The sequence below is a fragment of the Typopeltis vanoorti genome, chromosome 4 (assembly GCF_054136105.1).
Source record: "Typopeltis vanoorti isolate ZY-2024b chromosome 4, IOZ_Tvanoo_1.0, whole genome shotgun sequence".
In the NCBI taxonomy this organism is placed as follows: Eukaryota; Metazoa; Arthropoda; class Arachnida; order Uropygi; family Thelyphonidae; genus Typopeltis; species Typopeltis vanoorti.
The window spans coordinates 90847318-90866594 of NC_143552.1; the positions used below are offsets into that span (position 1 = coordinate 90847318).

At 33.8% G+C, this 19277-nt stretch overlaps 1 protein-coding gene across 8 annotated transcripts in view; it reads left to right on the forward strand.

The window, feature by feature from the left end:
- LOC150107493 (jouberin-like) overlaps positions 1 to 18110 on the forward strand; it is a 422644-nt gene extending 404534 nt beyond the window's left edge. For 7 of the 8 annotated variants that reach the window (XM_090391911.1, XM_090391912.1, XM_090391908.1 and 4 more), the window contains 2 exons: positions 7077 to 7159; positions 17974 to 18110. In XM_090391911.1, the coding sequence (XP_090248037.1) occupies positions 7077 to 7159; positions 17974 to 18064 (174 nt within the window). In that variant the 3' untranslated portion in view covers positions 18065 to 18110. The remainder of the gene's footprint in view (positions 1 to 7076; positions 7160 to 17973) is intronic. The other variant, XM_090391913.1, reaches the window with a different exon arrangement.
- Positions 18111 to 19277: the final 1167 nt, after the last annotated feature.

Sequence of the window (19277 nt, forward strand, 5' to 3'; positions counted from 1 at the left end):
GTTTCTGCCTATTTTCATTTTCTTTGTATTTTTGTTATTATTATTGCTGATTTTCATACCAAATTTATTATAGCATTCATTCTGTTTAGTTAGGGAATGCTATAGACTTGTAATGGATTATTTAGGAGTATACAGTCATTTGCATAAAGTAAAGAGCTGAGATTAACAGCTGCAATTTTGGTATCAGGTGTAATGCCACTTTCCTTCATAAAGTGATCCATATAGATGATAAATAACAGTGACATCCTTGTCTCACATTCAATTTAACATCTTGTACTTCCCTCAGTTCTAACTGCTGACTTACAATTCCAACTAATTGCATACTCTGCATCCCATCTTTGCTTCTCAAATTTTAAAATCTTATACTTTGCAATATTGAACTGGTGAACTGGTAACCAGATGCACTTGCCCATTCATGCCATCTGTTCAAGTCCTCTAAAAAGCCAGAACATCGGCTCTGCTCCTCATAGTTCTTCCCATCATCTGCAAAAACTCCATATCACTATTCAAACTTTTCCCAATATCATTAACATATACAAGTTAAGCAGCAATGGCCCTCAAAGAGATTCTTGGGGGAATACCACTGGTGACTTTCTGTTTCTGGGATGTTGCTCTCCTATACACAGCTCACTGTTACCAGCCCATCTGTTCTAATTTAATTAACTTGTGAAAATTTTAAAAAAGGGACTTTTTTTGACATTTTGAAGAAAAGCAAGTATGAAACTGATTGAAGATAATTATTAAAATAAAGGGTTCATTTTGTAATAGTATTCTTGTATGTTGACATTATTACAATAATCCCAAGTAATTTGTTTTATGTATTGCATACATAATTTTGGCTATAAAAATAGCTTGATTAAATTGAGATAATTAAAACAAATTTATTCAACATCATAAATATCAAGTTTCATTAAATTTCATCCATCATGATTAGAATTATTACCATCATTTCTAATTGTTTCCTAAATGTTGCCAATCACAATTGGCAAATTATAAACAAAATTCTATATTTAAAATTTTGCAAAAAATCACTATCACATCATGGCTTCACAATTTTTTGTATATAAAACAAAAAAGCTAACACCTTTTATTCCCGTTTAGTGAGGGCAAGGCAGTTTTAGCCCTATCTAACTTTTTTGGAGACTGAGTGGACAGTTCAGTTTTCACTGGTAGCCAATTAGAGAAAGCTAGCCCAAGGCTATCACTAATTTAAGCAGCCTGCAGTGAAGAGAGACAGCTCAATAAGTGCTGCCATCTTGTGGTCCCTAACCACAACACAATATTTTTAATGTCTGAAAATAGTGTGGGGTCTACAGTCAATTTTTTTGAGTTTACGGGGCGAAAAACTCGAGTTTCCTGGAGGGGAAAAAACCCGTTTGCCTGTGCCAGAGATCAACTAACTTGGGAACCGGTCAAAAAAAGGCTTAGAAAAAGTTCCTCTAGTCAATGACTAGACTGGAACTTAAGTCTATCTTTGGGTGATTTAGTGATGAGGAGTGTAAACACCACCTCCACTGAGCTACACAGGCACTACAATTTTTTGTAAGGATTTGTAATACCTGATTTCAGTAAATCTGTCTAGTCAGAGCTGAGGAAATATTTGTTGGCTGTTGCTATAGCCTGGAAATATGTAGGCATATTGATCTAACAAATAAGAAAAGAGTGATTGCCATAGTTATTTTCATGTGATATTCTAGATTGGAATGAAGTAAATCTATTATAGCTGCTACCCATTCTTTTTAAGCAGGAAAAATTTAATTAAAAGAATATGAAAAAAAAAAAACTTAAAGATTATTTATTGATATTATTACTTCGTATTGTAGTAACGTTTTTGGAATAACAAGGGCAAATTAAGTATATAACACAAAGTTTATTAAGCATAAATTTATTATACAAGTCTAGAAAATATAAGTAAAATGTATACAAGAATTTATAAAAATTTTATATAGCAAATATCTTAATAATAGACATGATAAAAAATGTAAATTTCATTAAATAACTGAGTTTATTTGCATACTAGATAAACATTTAAAAAATATTACAAATTACTGTAAAAAATACTGAATATTACAAATTTCTAAATGTACCACATCTGTATGTCACATGCCGCTGTTAATAAGGGTGCCAGTACACAATTGAGTACCTTTTCAAATTTCAAAAAATCACTGGTAATAATCATTGGCATGAGGAGTACAGAAAGTAGGCCACGAAAGTAAATTGCTTAGTAAACAGTCTGAGCACCAATTAACCAGTGAGGCCAAAAAAATCCTAGAAAAGATAACTTTCAATGTGTAGCTAGGAGAAGAACTAATGGCTATAGAACAATGATAATGGTATGGTTATTGAAAATGGTAGAATGGAAACCATTGCAAATGATGTAGTTGAGATATTAAACAAGCTATTCATAAAATGTATTTCATTCTGTGATATCAGGCAGAGCTTGAGTGTAGAACTGGAGAAGGAGTACCTGATAGCGAGCAGGCATTATATGAGAAAAGAAAACTTGATATTAACAAGGCAGTAGGACTTGATATATTGTTCTGAGTGTGTTTTAAGAAAACATTCCAGGAAGTTAATAACTGCTTTGATGTACTTCTTTAACATGAGTCTTGCAATGAGGGTGAGTCCCAAAGGAGTGGAAAGAGGATAAAATTGTTCAACTTCATAAATAAGGTGATAAAACTGAGGTTTAAAATTATAGGTTGTTTATCTGGAGTTGTGGTTAAGGTGTTGGAGAGGTTAGAGCTCTTTGATGGTCAGTATGGATCTGCTAAAAGGAATCATGTTTCAACAGTCCGCTTATATATTACATGAGACAAATGGATTAGACAAGGGGATGCATATATATAATGACATATTTGCATTTTGCAAAAGCTTTGATAGATTTCTACATGGCAAATTTGTAATCAAATTGGAACAAATGGCATTAGATATTGCATGAATATGTTGGATAGGGAGATTGGCTGATTTTTTTTTTGGGGGGGGGGGGGGGGGACAGTGTGCTGCCAGGTCTGTTTTGGGGCCATTGCTATTTAATTCCCATAGTAATGCTATTGGGGAGGTTGAAATTGGGATTGGCAGGTGTTTGCAGATGGTGTAAAGATGGAAAGATCTATGAAGAGTAAAGCAGATAATTATGACTTTACAGAAAGATTTCATTAGGCTGTGTGAGTGGAGTTACTTTTCACTGCAGCAGAGCATAAGGTTTTAAAATTTAGAAAACTAAAGGACAGATGCAAAGTACATAGTTGGTGTCAATTTCTTACAGGAATTGAAGGGGAGGGGGGGAGAGAGAGAGAGAGAGAGAGAGAGACCTGGAGTTGACAGTGGAGAAGAATAATGAAATTTAGGAGATACATTGCTAAAATTGTGAGGACATCACAACTGATTACATGTGTAATATCCACACTGATGTAGAGGACATTGTCACATTGGTACATAGAAGTAAGGAGATTATGCTTTTCTCATATAAGTTCTTGTTCATGTTGCATATGGATTACTGTGTACAGATTTGATCAAATGGTTTTCAAGGGGGGGTCCCTCTTGGAAAGGGTTACTAGAAACAGCCTTTAGAATGTTGGGAAAGGGATTGAGGGAATTCATTTTGCAAAGCATGGAATAGAGGAGATAGAGGTAGAACAAGAGGCCATCCCTTGAAGTGTATAAGGAGAGTGTGAACAGGAATGTTAGAAACATGTTTTCTTGTGGAGAGCAGTTGGCGAGGAATATCTTACCTGAGAGTGTAGTGAGTGCAGAAACAGTGAATGAGTTTAAGCCGCAGTTTGATGAGCTACTTTATGAGCTACATGTATGATCAGGGCTTCCAAAGATAAGGTTTTTTATCCATGAAGTCTGATGATAATAACAAAATGTGTATAGAGACAGATAGGCAAAATGAATCTAATAGATGCTTATGCATTTTGCTAAATAAATTTACTAAAGGTAAATATGAATGCAAAATATATACCTTTATTAAAATGAACTGTGTAAAAAGTAATGGGAAGTTAACAATTCATATTATTTGTTCTTCTGCATTATAATTTCACTTATGGTAATGTTTAAAGCAGACTAGTGAAACTAGACAATACTATCAAAAAAATTATCAAAATCTCTCTCTCTCTCTTTGTGTGTGTAAAAAATAGTTGTTTTTATGGTACGGTCCAGGCCTTTTAGTTTGAATCCTATCTTCCTAACTAAACAATGAATATTATAAAAAGTTTTCAACTAAAGCAGTGTTTTTCAAACTGTGAAATCTGTTTGCAACCAGAATGCAGATCTTGGAAGGGAAGTCACAAAGTCATTTCCAGATAACTTCAGTCACATAATTTTCAGTAAAGCATGAGTGCTTGCTGCAATAATAGTAATATAATATACATCATTTGCAGAGTCTGTTTAACATATATTATACATATGTGTGGATATACACACACACACACACACACACACACACACCATATTTTTCTCCTTATAAGATGCACTTTTTTTTGTACCTAAAATTTATCTGAAAATTAGGATGCATCTTATAAACCGATGTGTATTTTTACGTATGCACAGTTACGGTGCATCATCGCCTGTCGGTAATCAGTTTGAATAGTTGCATGATCATTAACGGTCTCAGATTTAAACTAGTAATTAATACATTATTATATTTAGATTTTTTTTTATAATCCATGGATTCTACGTGTGATAGAGTATGCAAAAAAGAATGGCAATAGAGCAGAAAAGTGGCAATTTGGGCCTCCGCCTACAGAAAAAATGGTACAAACTTGGTTCTATTTTTCTTCTATTTACTTAATAGAAGCAAATTCTACAAAACAAAATCTCTGCAGAAAACCAGCAAAAATTTAAAATGAATTAAAAACTTGGATAATGAATCAAAGAAGATCAGGTTGCTGCATATCTACAAAAATGATTATTCAACGAGCGAAATTATTGGCAACAGAAAGAAATATCATCGATTTTACAGGGTTGCCATCATGGTGCATTAGATTTATGAAGAGAAACGATTTATGCATGCATGCAAAAATATCGCAAAAAATGCAGACTAATTCGAACTTTCAATATACAACATACAATTATGAAGTTTCACAGATAGATAACTAATATGGATGAAGTGCCTCTGATTTTGATTTGCCCTCAAACAAGATTATTGACTCCAAAGGTAGAAAAGTATTATTATTAAACCTTCTGGTCATGAAAAAACCAACTGTATTGTTGTTTTGTTCTGCTGTGCAGATGGAACAAAATTGCCACCGTTTTTAATTTTTAAAAGAAAAACAATGCAGAAAGAAAAACTTCTCAAAGAAATTTACATTCATATTGAAGATGGATGGATGAGAAAGGGATGAAGTTATGGATAAAGAAGGTGTGGTCCAGACGTCCTGGCAGTTTACATCAAAAAGCTGCTTTGTTAGTATGGGATTAGTTTAGATGCTATAAAACTGAAGCTGTTAAGAATGAACTTCACAAAATGAACACAAAAATAGCTGCAATCCAAGGAGAACTCCTTTGTGCTTCAACCTTTAGATGTATCAAACAAACCATTTAAATGATTTATGAGGGGGGGAAATAGATCAATTGGATGCAATCTCCAAATTTTGAGGAAACATCAACAGGTAGGAGAAAGAAGGCCACAATTTCATAGGTGTGCGAATGGGTAAAGATTCATGGAATGAAGTGAAACTCAAAATTATTATAAAATCTTTTCAAAAGTGTGGGATTAGTAATTCTCTTGATGGAACAGAGGATTCAAGACAGTGATGACTTGGTTTCTGATGAAGAATGAAGTTCAGAAAATTTTGACAGTGAAGATGAAAAAAAAAATGAAAAGAAGATTAATGAAATTTATAAAAATTATTTTGTTTATATTATATGTATATATTAGATTTTTTAATGATTTGATTTTTAAGAATAATTGTTTTTTTTTTCTCTAATAAATGGATAATACATGTATTAAAGTTTATGCTGTGAAGAATATTTTATTTCCAAAAATTCAACACAAAAAATGTGATGCATCCAATACAATGGTGTGTCTTATAAGACAAAAAATATAATATATCCAGAAACATTATTTAAATTATACAGATATTTATTTCTGGGTTGTAAATTCTGATATTTAGACCACATAATTATAAAAGAGAAGAAAATGTTTTATCAGTTTCAAAAGTACTGCCAGTTTCACATTCAGGGACTTCACTGCATAAAGTTTGGAAAGCAGTGAACTAAGGTGAATTGTCATTCATATACAGAAGTGGGGGTGTTTTTTTGCATACTGGCCAGAGAATATATTCAGATGATAGGCATTGTAGCTATAAATAATACTAATCATCCTGTTGTACATAAATCAGTTTATATGAAGTCAAGTTACTTAGCAGCAGTAAACCAGCTAGCTTAACACATTAGGCAAAATAATATAATTAGATTTCAATGTTCCAAATTTTTATCAAGAGTTTCCATTTCTTCGTGGTTACACGGTGATCAGAATTCATTATAATAATTATGGAAACAACTACCGTGTTAGAGTAAAACTTCAGTTTAATATAAAGTGATTATTTTGGTTTATATTAAACTGAAGTTTTACTTTAACATTTTCACTTTGATATGCAGCAAATTATAAGTGCCTATATAGCCCTTTGGAAGTGGCATTTGTTTCCATGGTGCTAAACCAGCAGAAGGAAAACAGTTATAATTCCAATTCTCTTTGTCAAATAGAGGAGCTTTTATCAGCTGGTTCTCAGAATAATCATTCTTTAACACAGACTTCAGAGTTTTTTTCTCCTTGAAACTAGTTTTTAATCTTGCAACTCAAAAAAAGTACTAGCTATACACTGCATTTCTCTCTCTCTCTCTCATAACTTTCTCCTCTGATTCCTATGAGCATTGATAACCCTGATGCAAAGGGTGGAGATTGGCTCTCCTACTAATCCTCAGAAAGTTACTGGAGCTGAATGAGCCTTACCTGTTCTCTTTTAGAATAAAATATGTTAGAGGATTTATTTAGTTATTTATAGCACATTCAGAAATATGTTTTATATATTTTCATTTAAAAAGGAAAATCTATCATTTGTTTGTTCTAGGTAACAGCAGTCATAACTCAATCAGGAAAACTTGCATTTGTTTCAGGTCCAGAAGACAGTGAGGATGAAATCATGCCATTCAGGTGAAATACGATTGAAAATTGATTTGTTATGTTTGATCACTATCTTTTCTGGTATATCAGTATGGAAGCATTTATTTCCTTTTTTCAGATTTTGCACAGATTTTTATAAAATGAATTCCTTTCCCCCCAGTTGATTTGTCTTAAATAAATTAAAGATCCAGTTATTTGTTTTTTGGTTATTAAAACCTATAGAGTTTTGTAAAATGATTGATAACAATTCAGCAGAGCCAACTCAAGAACAGTATTTTCTTAGCTGGCAAACCACTTAGTCTAGAAATGATGTTTTAAACTTTTTTTGGAGATCATCATCAAATTCCTGCCATGTACCCTCAAGGGGTGTACAGGATATGATAGTACTACATGAAAAATTTACATCATTATACTAACTTCCTATCTACAATTTTCCTCCAAATCAGTTTGTTACTTGTCAAGACTCCAACATTACCAGATCTTATATTTCTGTCATCTAAGGCACTTTGTACCGTATCATCCACCTATATCTTGGTCTTCCTGGGTCGTTTTCCTGCCAACCTGGCAGAGAACACTTGCTTTGCTAATCTTTCCTTGCCCATTCTGTTTAATTGACCATACCACCTGAGATTAGCTCTGCTAAAGCATTCCTGGATGCTGACAATGTCAAGTTCTTTCCTAATATAATCGTTTTTAATATGATATTGCCATTGATGCCATCTGTTCACGCCTATAATCTTTCTCAGGACTCTCATATCTGCAGTCTCTAGTCTTTGGTCAAATGTTTTACTTCTGACCCAGCTCTCAGATCCATAAGTTAAAACTGGTTTGAACACTGTCTTGTATACAGCTAATTTAGTGTTCCGACTAATTTCTCTCTTATTCCATATGAATTTATTCACTTGACTTCCTATCGTACCAGCTTTGTTGATTCTGTTGTCTATTTCCATATTTAATTTACCATCTTCACTAAAAATCGTGCCTAAGTAGCTGAAATGTTTTACTTGTTCAACAGGCTCTCCATTCACAACACAGTTGACATTTTCAATGATTCTGCTTATTTTCATTGTCTTCGTCTTTTTATTGCTGACCTTCATACCATATCTATTACAACAGTTATTCAATTTAGTCAGGGAATCTTGCAAACTTGTAGCGGATTTATTTAGAAATATAACATCGTCTGCATAAAGCAAAGAGCTGACATTAACATCTCCAATTTTGATATCATGTTTAATACCACTTTCCTTCATAATGTGATCCATATAGATAATGAATAACATTGGGGATAATGTACATCCTTTTCTCACACCAGATTTAACATTAAACCATCTTCCTGTACTTCCTTCAATTCTAACTGCTGACTTACAACTCAAATACAGACTAAGTACTGCTTGATATATTGCCCGATTGACACCATATAACTGTAGCATATTGAATAGCTTCTCTCTTGGCACCTTGTCATATACCTTTTCCAAATCGACAAAACTTAAATACAGATCTTTGTTATATTCCCATGATTTCTCCACTATTTGTCGTAAAGTGAAGATCTGATCCTGACAGCCTCTATTTGACCTCAATCCAGCTTGTTCTTCACCAAGCTTTTCTTCAACAATTCTTCTCGACCATTTCTCAAGTATACTTGCATAGATCTTGCCAGGAACACTCAGTAGAGAAATACCTCTGTAATTCTCAAATTCAGTTTTATTTCACTTTTTATATGTGGGTACTATGAGAGCTCTACTGCAATCATCTGGAATTCGTCCCTCTGTCCAGGCCTTCTGAACTATGCAGTGCAGCCACTGTAAGACTTTTATACCACCATACTTCAGCATTTCTGGTCGAATATCATCTGCTCCTGCTGCCTTTCCACATTTCAAGCCTTTGATGGCTTTTTCTACTTCAAGTACGGATATGTATTCCTGACTGCATGCCTGGTCAGTGTTTTTTATCACTGTGCTGTCATCACTGCTTGTTTCATTTAGCAAATTTTCAAAGTAATTACTCCATACTTCAAGGATATCTTTTTCTGCCATTTTCATGTCACCTTTATCATCTCTAACTCCTTTTACAGCACTCTTCCCTCCATTCCTAAGCTTCTTCAACAACCTCCAGAATATTTTGCCACCTTCTTGATATTTATTTTCTATGTTCTTGCCAAAGTCCTCCCATGACTTTTGTTTAGCTAGTTTTACACACACTGTTTAGCTTTCTTACATTTGTCTCTGTGTTCTCTAAGAGCACAAGCTGACTTATTTGCCAAGAACTTTTGATATGCTTTCTTCTTTTCCTACACTGCCTCTTTAACTTCCTGTGTCCACCATGGAGTTCTAATTTTTCTATCCTTACAAACAACTTCACCACATGCCTCTCTAGCTAAATCAATCAGGGTTTTCTTCAAGGCTTGCCACTGAATCTCCAAGGTTTAGTTCCTGTTCTCAAACTCTTTCATTTTTCCTTTAATAATCTTTGTGTATTTTAGTCTACAGTTCACATCTGAGAGCTGCTCAACTTTTATTCGCTTTAAAACTTTCTTATATGTTATTCTTTTCAATATGAAATTCAATTTTATCCTGCTCAAGACCAAATAGTGATCACTTCCAATTTCAAATCCTCTGTACACTCTGGTGTCCTGCACCAGGGAGAAAACATCACTATCAACAATAATATAGTCAACGAGACTTTTCTTATTCCTTGCCTCTTCTCTCCATGTGAATTTGTGCACATTTTTATGTCAGAACATTGTGTTAGTAATAACTAGTCCATGTCCTGAGCAGAAATCCAACAGGTATTTGCCATTATTATTAGCTTTACTCTTTTCTCCAAATTTTCCCAAAACATTTTTGTATGTCTGACAATCACTTCCTACTCTGCTATTTAGATCCCCAACAAGGACCAACTTTTCCTTTTTCATTGTGTAACTAGCTTTCTCTAGAGCCTCAAAAAATTCCTCCACTTCTACCTTAGTAGAACCTTCTGTGGGACCATAGGCACAAATAATTCTTATTGTCCAGTTCCCCATTCTGATATTTGTCCAAATCACTCTACTTGACCCTGCCTGCCATTCAAGAAGATGAGCCTCGTATTTTGTGTTGAATACTATGGCTATTCCTTCTTTTCCTTGATTGTCATTTCCTGAATATAACATTTTGTATGTATTGCTCAGAAAGATCTCACCAGTTTTTGTCTTTTTTGTTTTCAGTCACCCCTATTATGCAGCTAAATCCATTTCTTTTTTTTATTTGCCATTCAGGCTTCTTATGTTGATAGTACCGATCTTTCGTGAAGAAAAGTGCACCTGTCTTAAAATTTCTATCCCATTAATATATATATATATATATATGTTTGTGTGTGTGTGCGTAATTAGACATGCTTTTTTTTATTGTGAGAAATAGTGATGTTCCATATGACCAGTTTATGTTAGTGATTATTCAAGGCATATCTTTTATCAACATTATCAGAGAAAACACAAAAGAAAAGTAACTTATCTGATTAAACTGCAGCATTCTCTCTGCTAATTTCATCATCATTTACAGAATGCAAAATAAATATATGTAAAATCCATTATGCTGTTTCCTAATTTTGTGGTATTAAGCTTCCCACATAGACTGGATATCACATAAATTACTGTATATTGGAAATTCTTGTTTTCATCCATATTATATCCATGCATATGGAAGTTAAAACTTGCACATCAAATTATATTCATGCCATTTTTTTGTTGTCATGTTATTTACTTTATTTTTATTTATTTATTTGTTTACTGAATAAAATAGTAGTAACAGTGCTGCATATGGATCGCAGATGTATTTTATCTTAGTGAATATTAGAAATTTTATAATTATTTTTGATAGTATTTTACTTACCTTAGATTGCAAAGTTGAATATGTGTTCATTTGTGAATTTTAATATGGGATATTAAATAATAAATAAGTTAATGCTCTCTGAACAATATGGGATATTGTTCAGAGAGCATTTTTCATGGCACCAGTTCATATGAAAAAGATGCATTCCTCACTGAGTTTGGCATGAGGGATCGTATGATATAGTTGTGTTTTTGTCGAAAATGCAAGTCATGTGCAAAGTGAAAGAATAAAATAACTAACCAGCATGATTAGCCACATTTCAAAAGTCCTGATCAACATAATGTATAGAAGAATGGAACAGATGATAGAGAGAGAGAATTAAATGTAGCACAATTTGGTTTCAGGAGAAACAAGGGAACTGGGGAAGCTATTACAACACTACGGATATTGGGGGAAAGAATCATTCAATATGGGTTACGAAAAAGTTTTCGATAATGTTAATCGCTATGTTTTATTTGATATTTTGCATAAAATAGGAGTAGATGAAAAAATTTTCAGACTGTTGTTCAGAATATATAAAACTCAAGAAACCAGGATTAGATTTGAAGGGGAGGATACTGAATGGATCTCCGTAAGAAAAGGTGTGAGGCAAGGGTGTGGGATGTCCCCACTCCTTTTTAATATTTATAGTGAATGGATGATGAGGGAGGCCTTGGAAGATCTAAAGGATGGAATAAAGATAAATGGACATCTGATAAATAATATAAGATATGCAGATGATATTGTACTTATGAGTGAAACAGAGGAAGGTTTGCAAAGAATTTTGAATAGATTGAACAGGGTTGGAAATGAGGGATATAAAATGAAAATGAGCATTCAAAAGACAAAAGTGATGAAGATTTCAAGGAAAGGAAATGATGGGATGGAAATTACACTGCTCAAAACAATTAGGGGATATTTTAGTTTCTGTCGGATAATTATAAATGTCTGCAAATAATTATAACTATTGGGTACTTGATAGATGAATAAATATTTCTTACTTATGGATAGGGGGTGCAATTGATGAGATATTGTTTAAATAATCGATATTTATTACAAGTTTAACAAATTATACATTTTAGCGTGAAATAATTTTAACAGAAATAACAACAAGAATATCTCCTAATTGTTTTGAGCAGTATACTTTGAACGGACAAAGAATAGAGAATGTAAAAAGTTTTGAATACCTTGGGAGTTGGATAACATATGACAATAAATATAATTATGAAATTAAGAACAGAATTAAAAAAGAAAAACCAGAATTTTTCAAACATACCACATATTAGGAAACAGAAATCTGAACAAACAGTTAAAAGTAAGAATCCTCAAGACAATGATCTGGAGTGTGGGGACATATGGATGCGAGTCCTGGACAATCAATAAGGAGATGAGTGACTGATTGAATGCATTTGAAATGTGGTGCTTGAGAAAAATTGGTCGTATCAGCTGGACTGAAAGAGTGAGAAATTAAGAGGTTCTTAAAGTGAAAGATTCAAGATGAAAAGAGACTATATGGCTAATATCCAAAGAAGAAAAATTGCGTTTGCAGGACATCTGATGAGAGTTTCTTCTGGAGAGCTCCCAAGAATCGTATTGCAGGGGATGGTGGAGGGAGGAAGAGGAAGACCCCAACTGCAATGGAAAGACAACATCAAAGATTGGACAGGCAAGAGTCTTACAGAAGCAAGAGATGGAGAGGCATGGAAGCAGACTATTCATCATCTACAACCCTCTTAATAGAGGAGACCACAGGATTAGATTAGAAGGTAAAAGTGTTGTAAAGAGTGTGGAAGGGTGAATGATAGTACACAAAATATGAATTAGAATATGAAAGAAGTGGCTGAAGGTAATGTGGATAATGAATTGGCAGTAAGGAGTGTAATAGTGTGCTTACATGGCATCCTTCACAGGACAGAACATGAGCTAGAGTGACTGGAAAAATCATTGTCATGTGATACATTAGGAGAGAAAGAGAGAGAGAATGAGAATGAAAGAAAAAGTGAATGGAAAAAAGTTTAAAAGTGTGAGAAACTGGGAATAAGGAGATGGAATTTTATGGAGATTCAATGATATAAGAGGTGCACTTAATAAGAAAATGATGAATGCATATTCTCAGGTACAAAGATCAAGGATATAGCAAAACTGTTAGTTTGTAGAAATGAAAGAATTTATTGTTTTGACTGGCACAAATGATTTGAAAAGTGAGAAATGTGCAATGAGATATGAAAGAATTACTGATAGAAATAAAAAAAGAAGTGAGAAAGTAATAGAACTGAAGTGTGAAGAATGGCCATGATTGCTAATGAGTCAATGAGAAGATTGTGCAGGAGGAATAGTATGCAGTTTATAGATGTATGGAGAATTTGATGGACAAATTGACTTGTACATGCCTGATAGACTGCATTTGAATGGTTATGGAGTTGGATGTTTAGAAAGAGAGAGAGTTGTTCAGTGAGAGGTTGGAAATTAGAAGTATTAGGGTGAATGCATTCAGTGGGTTCAGCGACCCCTGAGACAAATAAGTGTGTGTGATTATGCAATGCTGAATGCAGTTTCACAGGTTTCAAATCCAAATGGGTGGGTAACATAAACTAGAGGAGTTTTTGGCATTGGTCAGCTCAACTTGGCCAAAAATTATATGCATCAGCAAGACCTGATAGACAGAAAAATTATATAGTTACAGGGATATAATGTAAAGGATATTGTATTTTCAGGAACGATAGAGGGAATAGAACAGGAGGTAGGGTATTGTTGATGATAGCTTAAGAACTTGAGCCAACAAGAAGTTAAAGATGATTTTAGGAGAAAGTGGTTCATTTGAGGCTGTCTGGTATGATATAGAAGTCAACAGCACAAAATATATTGTTGTGGCTGTTATAGACCAGGAGGTCCACAAAAGATGCAGATGCCATGCCTCGACAGATTAGCAAATGCAGGTCAAGCAATTATTATAGGGGACTTTAACTATTGGGTCATAAACTGGAGGCAGGAAAGGAGGCATGACAAGATGGAAGCAAAATTTTACAGTTGCTAGGGGATAATTACTTGAAAAAGCTTATCATAGAGGGTAACAGGGTTTGAGAATGCTGGATCTGGTAATAGCATCAGAAGATGTATCAATAACCATGGTAGACACTCTGTCCCTAACTGGGGGAGAGTGACCATGCAGTCTTGTTCTAGGAGATTGCTAAACATGAGGAATTCTCTGTCAAGTAAGAGTTTACGTTGAACTATAAAGCTGGTAATTACGACAGGCTTAGGATGCATCTTGGTGTAGTGCCACCATTGTCAAAAATTTGGCCACTTGTTATGCTGCTGCAAGGCTGATTCCCCCCCCCCCCCCCATGGCAGAGGTGGTCATTTCAAAAGAGCCAGGAAAAGCCATACATCAGCACTGAACCAAATCCAGCATAGCTGCAGTTGTAGAAGCCACTTTGGGTGAAATGTTAAGTTCTGCAAGGATACCATGAATTTAAGAACAAAATGAATAGTGAAGCAGTAATTCCAGATCTGATAGAAGGTCATGCAATAAAAAAATGTGTATTTAATGGAATTTCAAGGGTGTGGTTTGTTTGTGACACACACACAAACCACACTCTTAAAATTCCATTTAACGCACAGCATTCAATGGAATTTTGCTCATAAATTAGTGAAATCTACTTTACAGATAATATTTCATGAAACATTTATCCCAAGAATGAGTAGGCAAGTCTCATTAGATATCAGCATATTACTGAGCTTGTTGAAATGCTTCATGTATCACTTCACCTGAAGCATCTTGGCAGCTTCTCTTGACCGTGATAAACTGGTAAAAATTGCAATGCACAGTTCTCCTTTGAATACCAAATTCAGCAAACTTTTGAACTATTCAAAGGCTTCTTTATAACATTATATCAGCTGCATTATGTTCAAGTTTAATGGAGTAAACATTTCTCAGATAAAATTATTTTGACCTCTCATTCTAAATACAGTAGATCCTCTGTTTGCATGTTATATGCTGAAACCCTTCACACAATCAAAATTGCTTAAATAGAACAAATAAATAAAGGATGCATTTTCGCACTACAGAAAATCTATAAATTACACTTAACGAATTTTTTTGTCTATTTACTATATTACAAGTAAATAGACAATTAAGTAATAAGTAATCCAATTAAGTAATAATAAGTAAACATTTTAAATATTAAGTACAGAAAACAATATAATACATAATCATGTAGCAAAATATCAAAAGTTTATACAAACTTTAGGTGGGAGATGAATTTGATCACCTGGTGTGGGACCACCACTCCCCTATTTGGAGGCCTGAAGTGGCTTGAAAAAGTTCCATGTTTGATCTTTAGAGCAGGGATTCTGGATTCTATTCAAAGATTGCATGGAAAACACTTTTTTTTTTCATATTTCAAGACAAATATTGGAACAGAAAAGACAGACTTGCCAAGGGTTCCCCCCTTTCTCCAGTCCTAGCCAACCTATTTATGGAAAATTTTGAAATTAATGAATTAAAAACCTATCAGAAAAAACCGAAAGTTTGGTTACTTTACGCCGATGATATTTTCATTTGGTCAGGAATGATGGATGAGCTGATTGCTTTCAAAGATTATCTGAACAACTTGCATCCCAATATAAAATTCACTATTGAACTAGAACAGTACAAAAAATCATTACATTTCCTTGATATCCTACCACAACGGGAAGATTTTTAAATGCCGCTTCACACCACCATCCATTGCAAAAGACTGACATGATTAAAACTTTATGAGACTGGGCATACAATATATCAAGCATGCCAATTTAAAGGAATGAAGAACTGCACTACCTGAAACAGAACCTCACGCCTAATGGTTTCAAACCCAAGACAGTCAGAAAAATTCTTAATACAGCTCCTGCAACTCCCTTACTTAAACAAGATTTCAAGAATGCAGTCATACTGCCTTGCATCAAAAATGTCACAGACAAAGTGGCTGCGTTGCTCCGTGAGCACAACATAAAAGTGGCTTTTTTACCTTTACAAAAAAAAATATCAAGATTCCTGCATCCACTAAACCTCCACATCACCCCCATGAAAAAACCAGGCATCTATGAGATTCATTGCTCTTGTGGCATTTGTTATGTAGGCCAGACAGGAAGGTCGGGAGAGATCCACATGTCTGAACACATAAAAATGCCAAAAAAAGAAGAGAGCATAAATCAGGCCTGTCATTCCACACAACCACTACTGGCCATTAAGTACTCTGGCAACAAACAAAAATTTCATATATTGATAATAACTGTTGCACAAAAAAATTGAAACAAACCTCACAAATTGCTTAGGATCCGTACACAATGCAATATAAATCAAGGCTTAATTTTATATCAAGTACAGTCTGCTTTCATCAGAAATTTAACTGCCATGGATGTAGGATGTAGCAGACATGATACCAACAACTAGCAATGTTCCAACATCCATACATGCAACATGCATAAATTTATCATTTGTATTCTGGTTTATCAATTACTTAACAGTTGTGAAGTTATAAAAAAACATTTAATATGCATAACTAATCGTTAATAGGCTTTTGTTGTGTAAAACTTATGTACCATTACATTTTTGAAAATTATGGAGACAACTACCGTGTTTGAATAAAAACTTTAGTTTAATATAACTAAAATCTACATTCGACGTTTCGACCTTTATGTCAAGGTCATCTTCTGGAGCATACAACTATACACAGAAAACAAGCTACACTACAATCCAACTGGTTTGTTAAAGATACTGACCAACCACTACAACAATTGTTGGCCTGACAACCAGAGGTCAGTAGTGGTTGGTCAGTATCTTTAACAAACCAGTTGGATTGTAGTGTAGCTTGTTTTCTGTGTATAGTTGTATGCTCCAGAAGATGACCTTGACATAAAGGTCGAAACGTCAAATGTAGATTTTAGTTATATTAAACTAAAGTTTTTATTCAAACACGGTAGTTGTCTCCATAATTTTCAAAAATGCATTCGGATCGGATCACCATGTAAGCTTAAAAGAAAGGATTATGTACCATTACTCCTGTTGATATAAGTCTTGCAATGCACAAAACTTGTCGGGTTTTAATTGTTTATTTTTAATAAAACTCCTTATATTATAAAGTGGTCTCAATCCTGAAAACTTCCTACAAATCCGTAGCCCATTCAGAGTACAAGTTATTAATAAACCTATGTACTATAGGTTTATTAATAACTTGTTGTTGTGGGAACTACATTTAAAAAAAAAAAAAAATCACTTAAATGCTTACTTCAGTGTCAGTTCAGTACAAGAGACTAACGACAGAGAGGTGTCATATTGGTCTGATCACATGGGTATCATGGAGGATAAGAGTCATTGGTTCTTGCTCAGTGGTGTTACCATATTTTCTTGAATGTTTCTAAGTGCATAATTTCAAGTTAGGTGCACAAAGAAAGTGGCTAAATAATAAATTGTATTGGTTTTAATCTGTGTAAATCAAACATGCATAATCAAACTATTTACTGTATTAAAAAATTTTCTCTTGTGCACTAAACATAAATGATTTATATATTATTTGCCTGAGAAGTATGGGGGGTGTGTGCTGAAAAGTTCGGATGTTAACCTAGACCTTGAACAAAAATGATATTAAAGCAACTGATATAACCACAAGAAAGAACATATCTTAAACCCTTAAACACCCGTGTTTCATATTTCATAAGGGTTAAAGGGTTTTAAGATATGTTCTTTCTTGCAGTTATATATCAGTTGCTTTAATATCATTTTTGTTCTAGGTTAACATTAGGACTTTTCAACCCCTCGTATAAACTCTTTGATATACTGAATAGTTATCTATTCTGATATGTTAAAAATGAATTATAAAGACAAATTCCAAAAGCTTTTGAATTGCTCTGGCATCAATGTATTAATACAGAAGTAATTTTAGCTATATAGTTTTTAATTAATTTATTTATTTATATATTTAAGCTGACTTACTGTTTTCTTCATAATAATCATTTTCTATCTAGAAAAATGTCAAGAAAAATGAAAAAATCTGGGAAAGGATCTTTGAAGAAAACTAAATCTGAAACAGCAAGAAATGTTTTAGAATCAGACTGATTTTTAAAGCTGTATCTTATCGTAAATAAAACTTTTTTTTGAGTTTTACTTGTCTTTTTACTTAGTTTTAAAATGGGTTTTACTTAGTAAAACCCATTTTAAAACCCATTTTGTTTTGTTAATATAGTTGCATAATCAAACTCATTTTTAAACAAATATTTCTAAATTTGATACTAATATCAGGGTGCTTCTTAAAAATAGCAAATTTTAAATGTTCTGAATTTTGTATACGGTTCCCGACAGGAGTTTAGGAACACCAAGTAGTTTTCGCCTGAAATGAAAATCAGAAGGCAGCCGATGATTTCTTTCCCTGAAATATCCTCCATCATTTTACTGTCCCAGCAAATGATTAAAAGGTAATCTGCTTTAAATTCTGCTTTTAGTCATTAGGCAATTTTCTTTCTACTTTGTATATATTGTCAGCAAATGGAGGAGAGACTGATGTATTTGATTGGATCGTGGCCTAGGTTCTTAATTGATGGGATTAGTACCATCATTGCTTTCTGATCACTAAATATGGCAATATCAAGACTGGCTGCCAAATTTTTTCTTCCGTGTTTTGGCCATGATCCCAAAGTTGATAGCTTGACTTGTGCATTACAAGAATTGTTTCCCTTACTTTCAAATGACAAAGCCATCAAAGTGGCTTGTTGAAAGCGCTTAACCTTCTCTTCATTTTTAATTTTCTAAAATTTCTTCTTGCTTCTCTGCTGCACTTTCTTTGCAAGTGCCCTGTTTATAATTCCTATTTTCTTTCTGGCCAACAGGAATTCCTTGTCTTCTGGAATTTTTATAATGTCCAAGGCATTGGCATGGGTTATGTTAAAGAGATCCTTGAGACTTTCTTTCCACTCATTTTCCTTTTTTTTTTTTACTCTTTATGTTGCTCCTACCCATGAAGGGGTTATTTGCAAACCTATAGTATATTTTGTACTGTGGGTGGCTAAGGATTTTTTTTTCTATCAATTTTCATATTTTTTTTTTAATTTGTAATTCATTATTTAGATAGTCCAGAAACCCCACTCTAGAGACCAAACACAGAACTTTTTTTCAAGCCACTCCATGCCTCCAATAAATTGGGTGGTGGTCTCACACTGAGCAATGAACTTCATCTGCCTTCTTCATTAACACCCCTGAATTCTTCACTTTGTTCTTGCTCTTTCCAAGATTTTCCCATTCTCTAAATATACCTTCAACTTTGTCCACACCATGC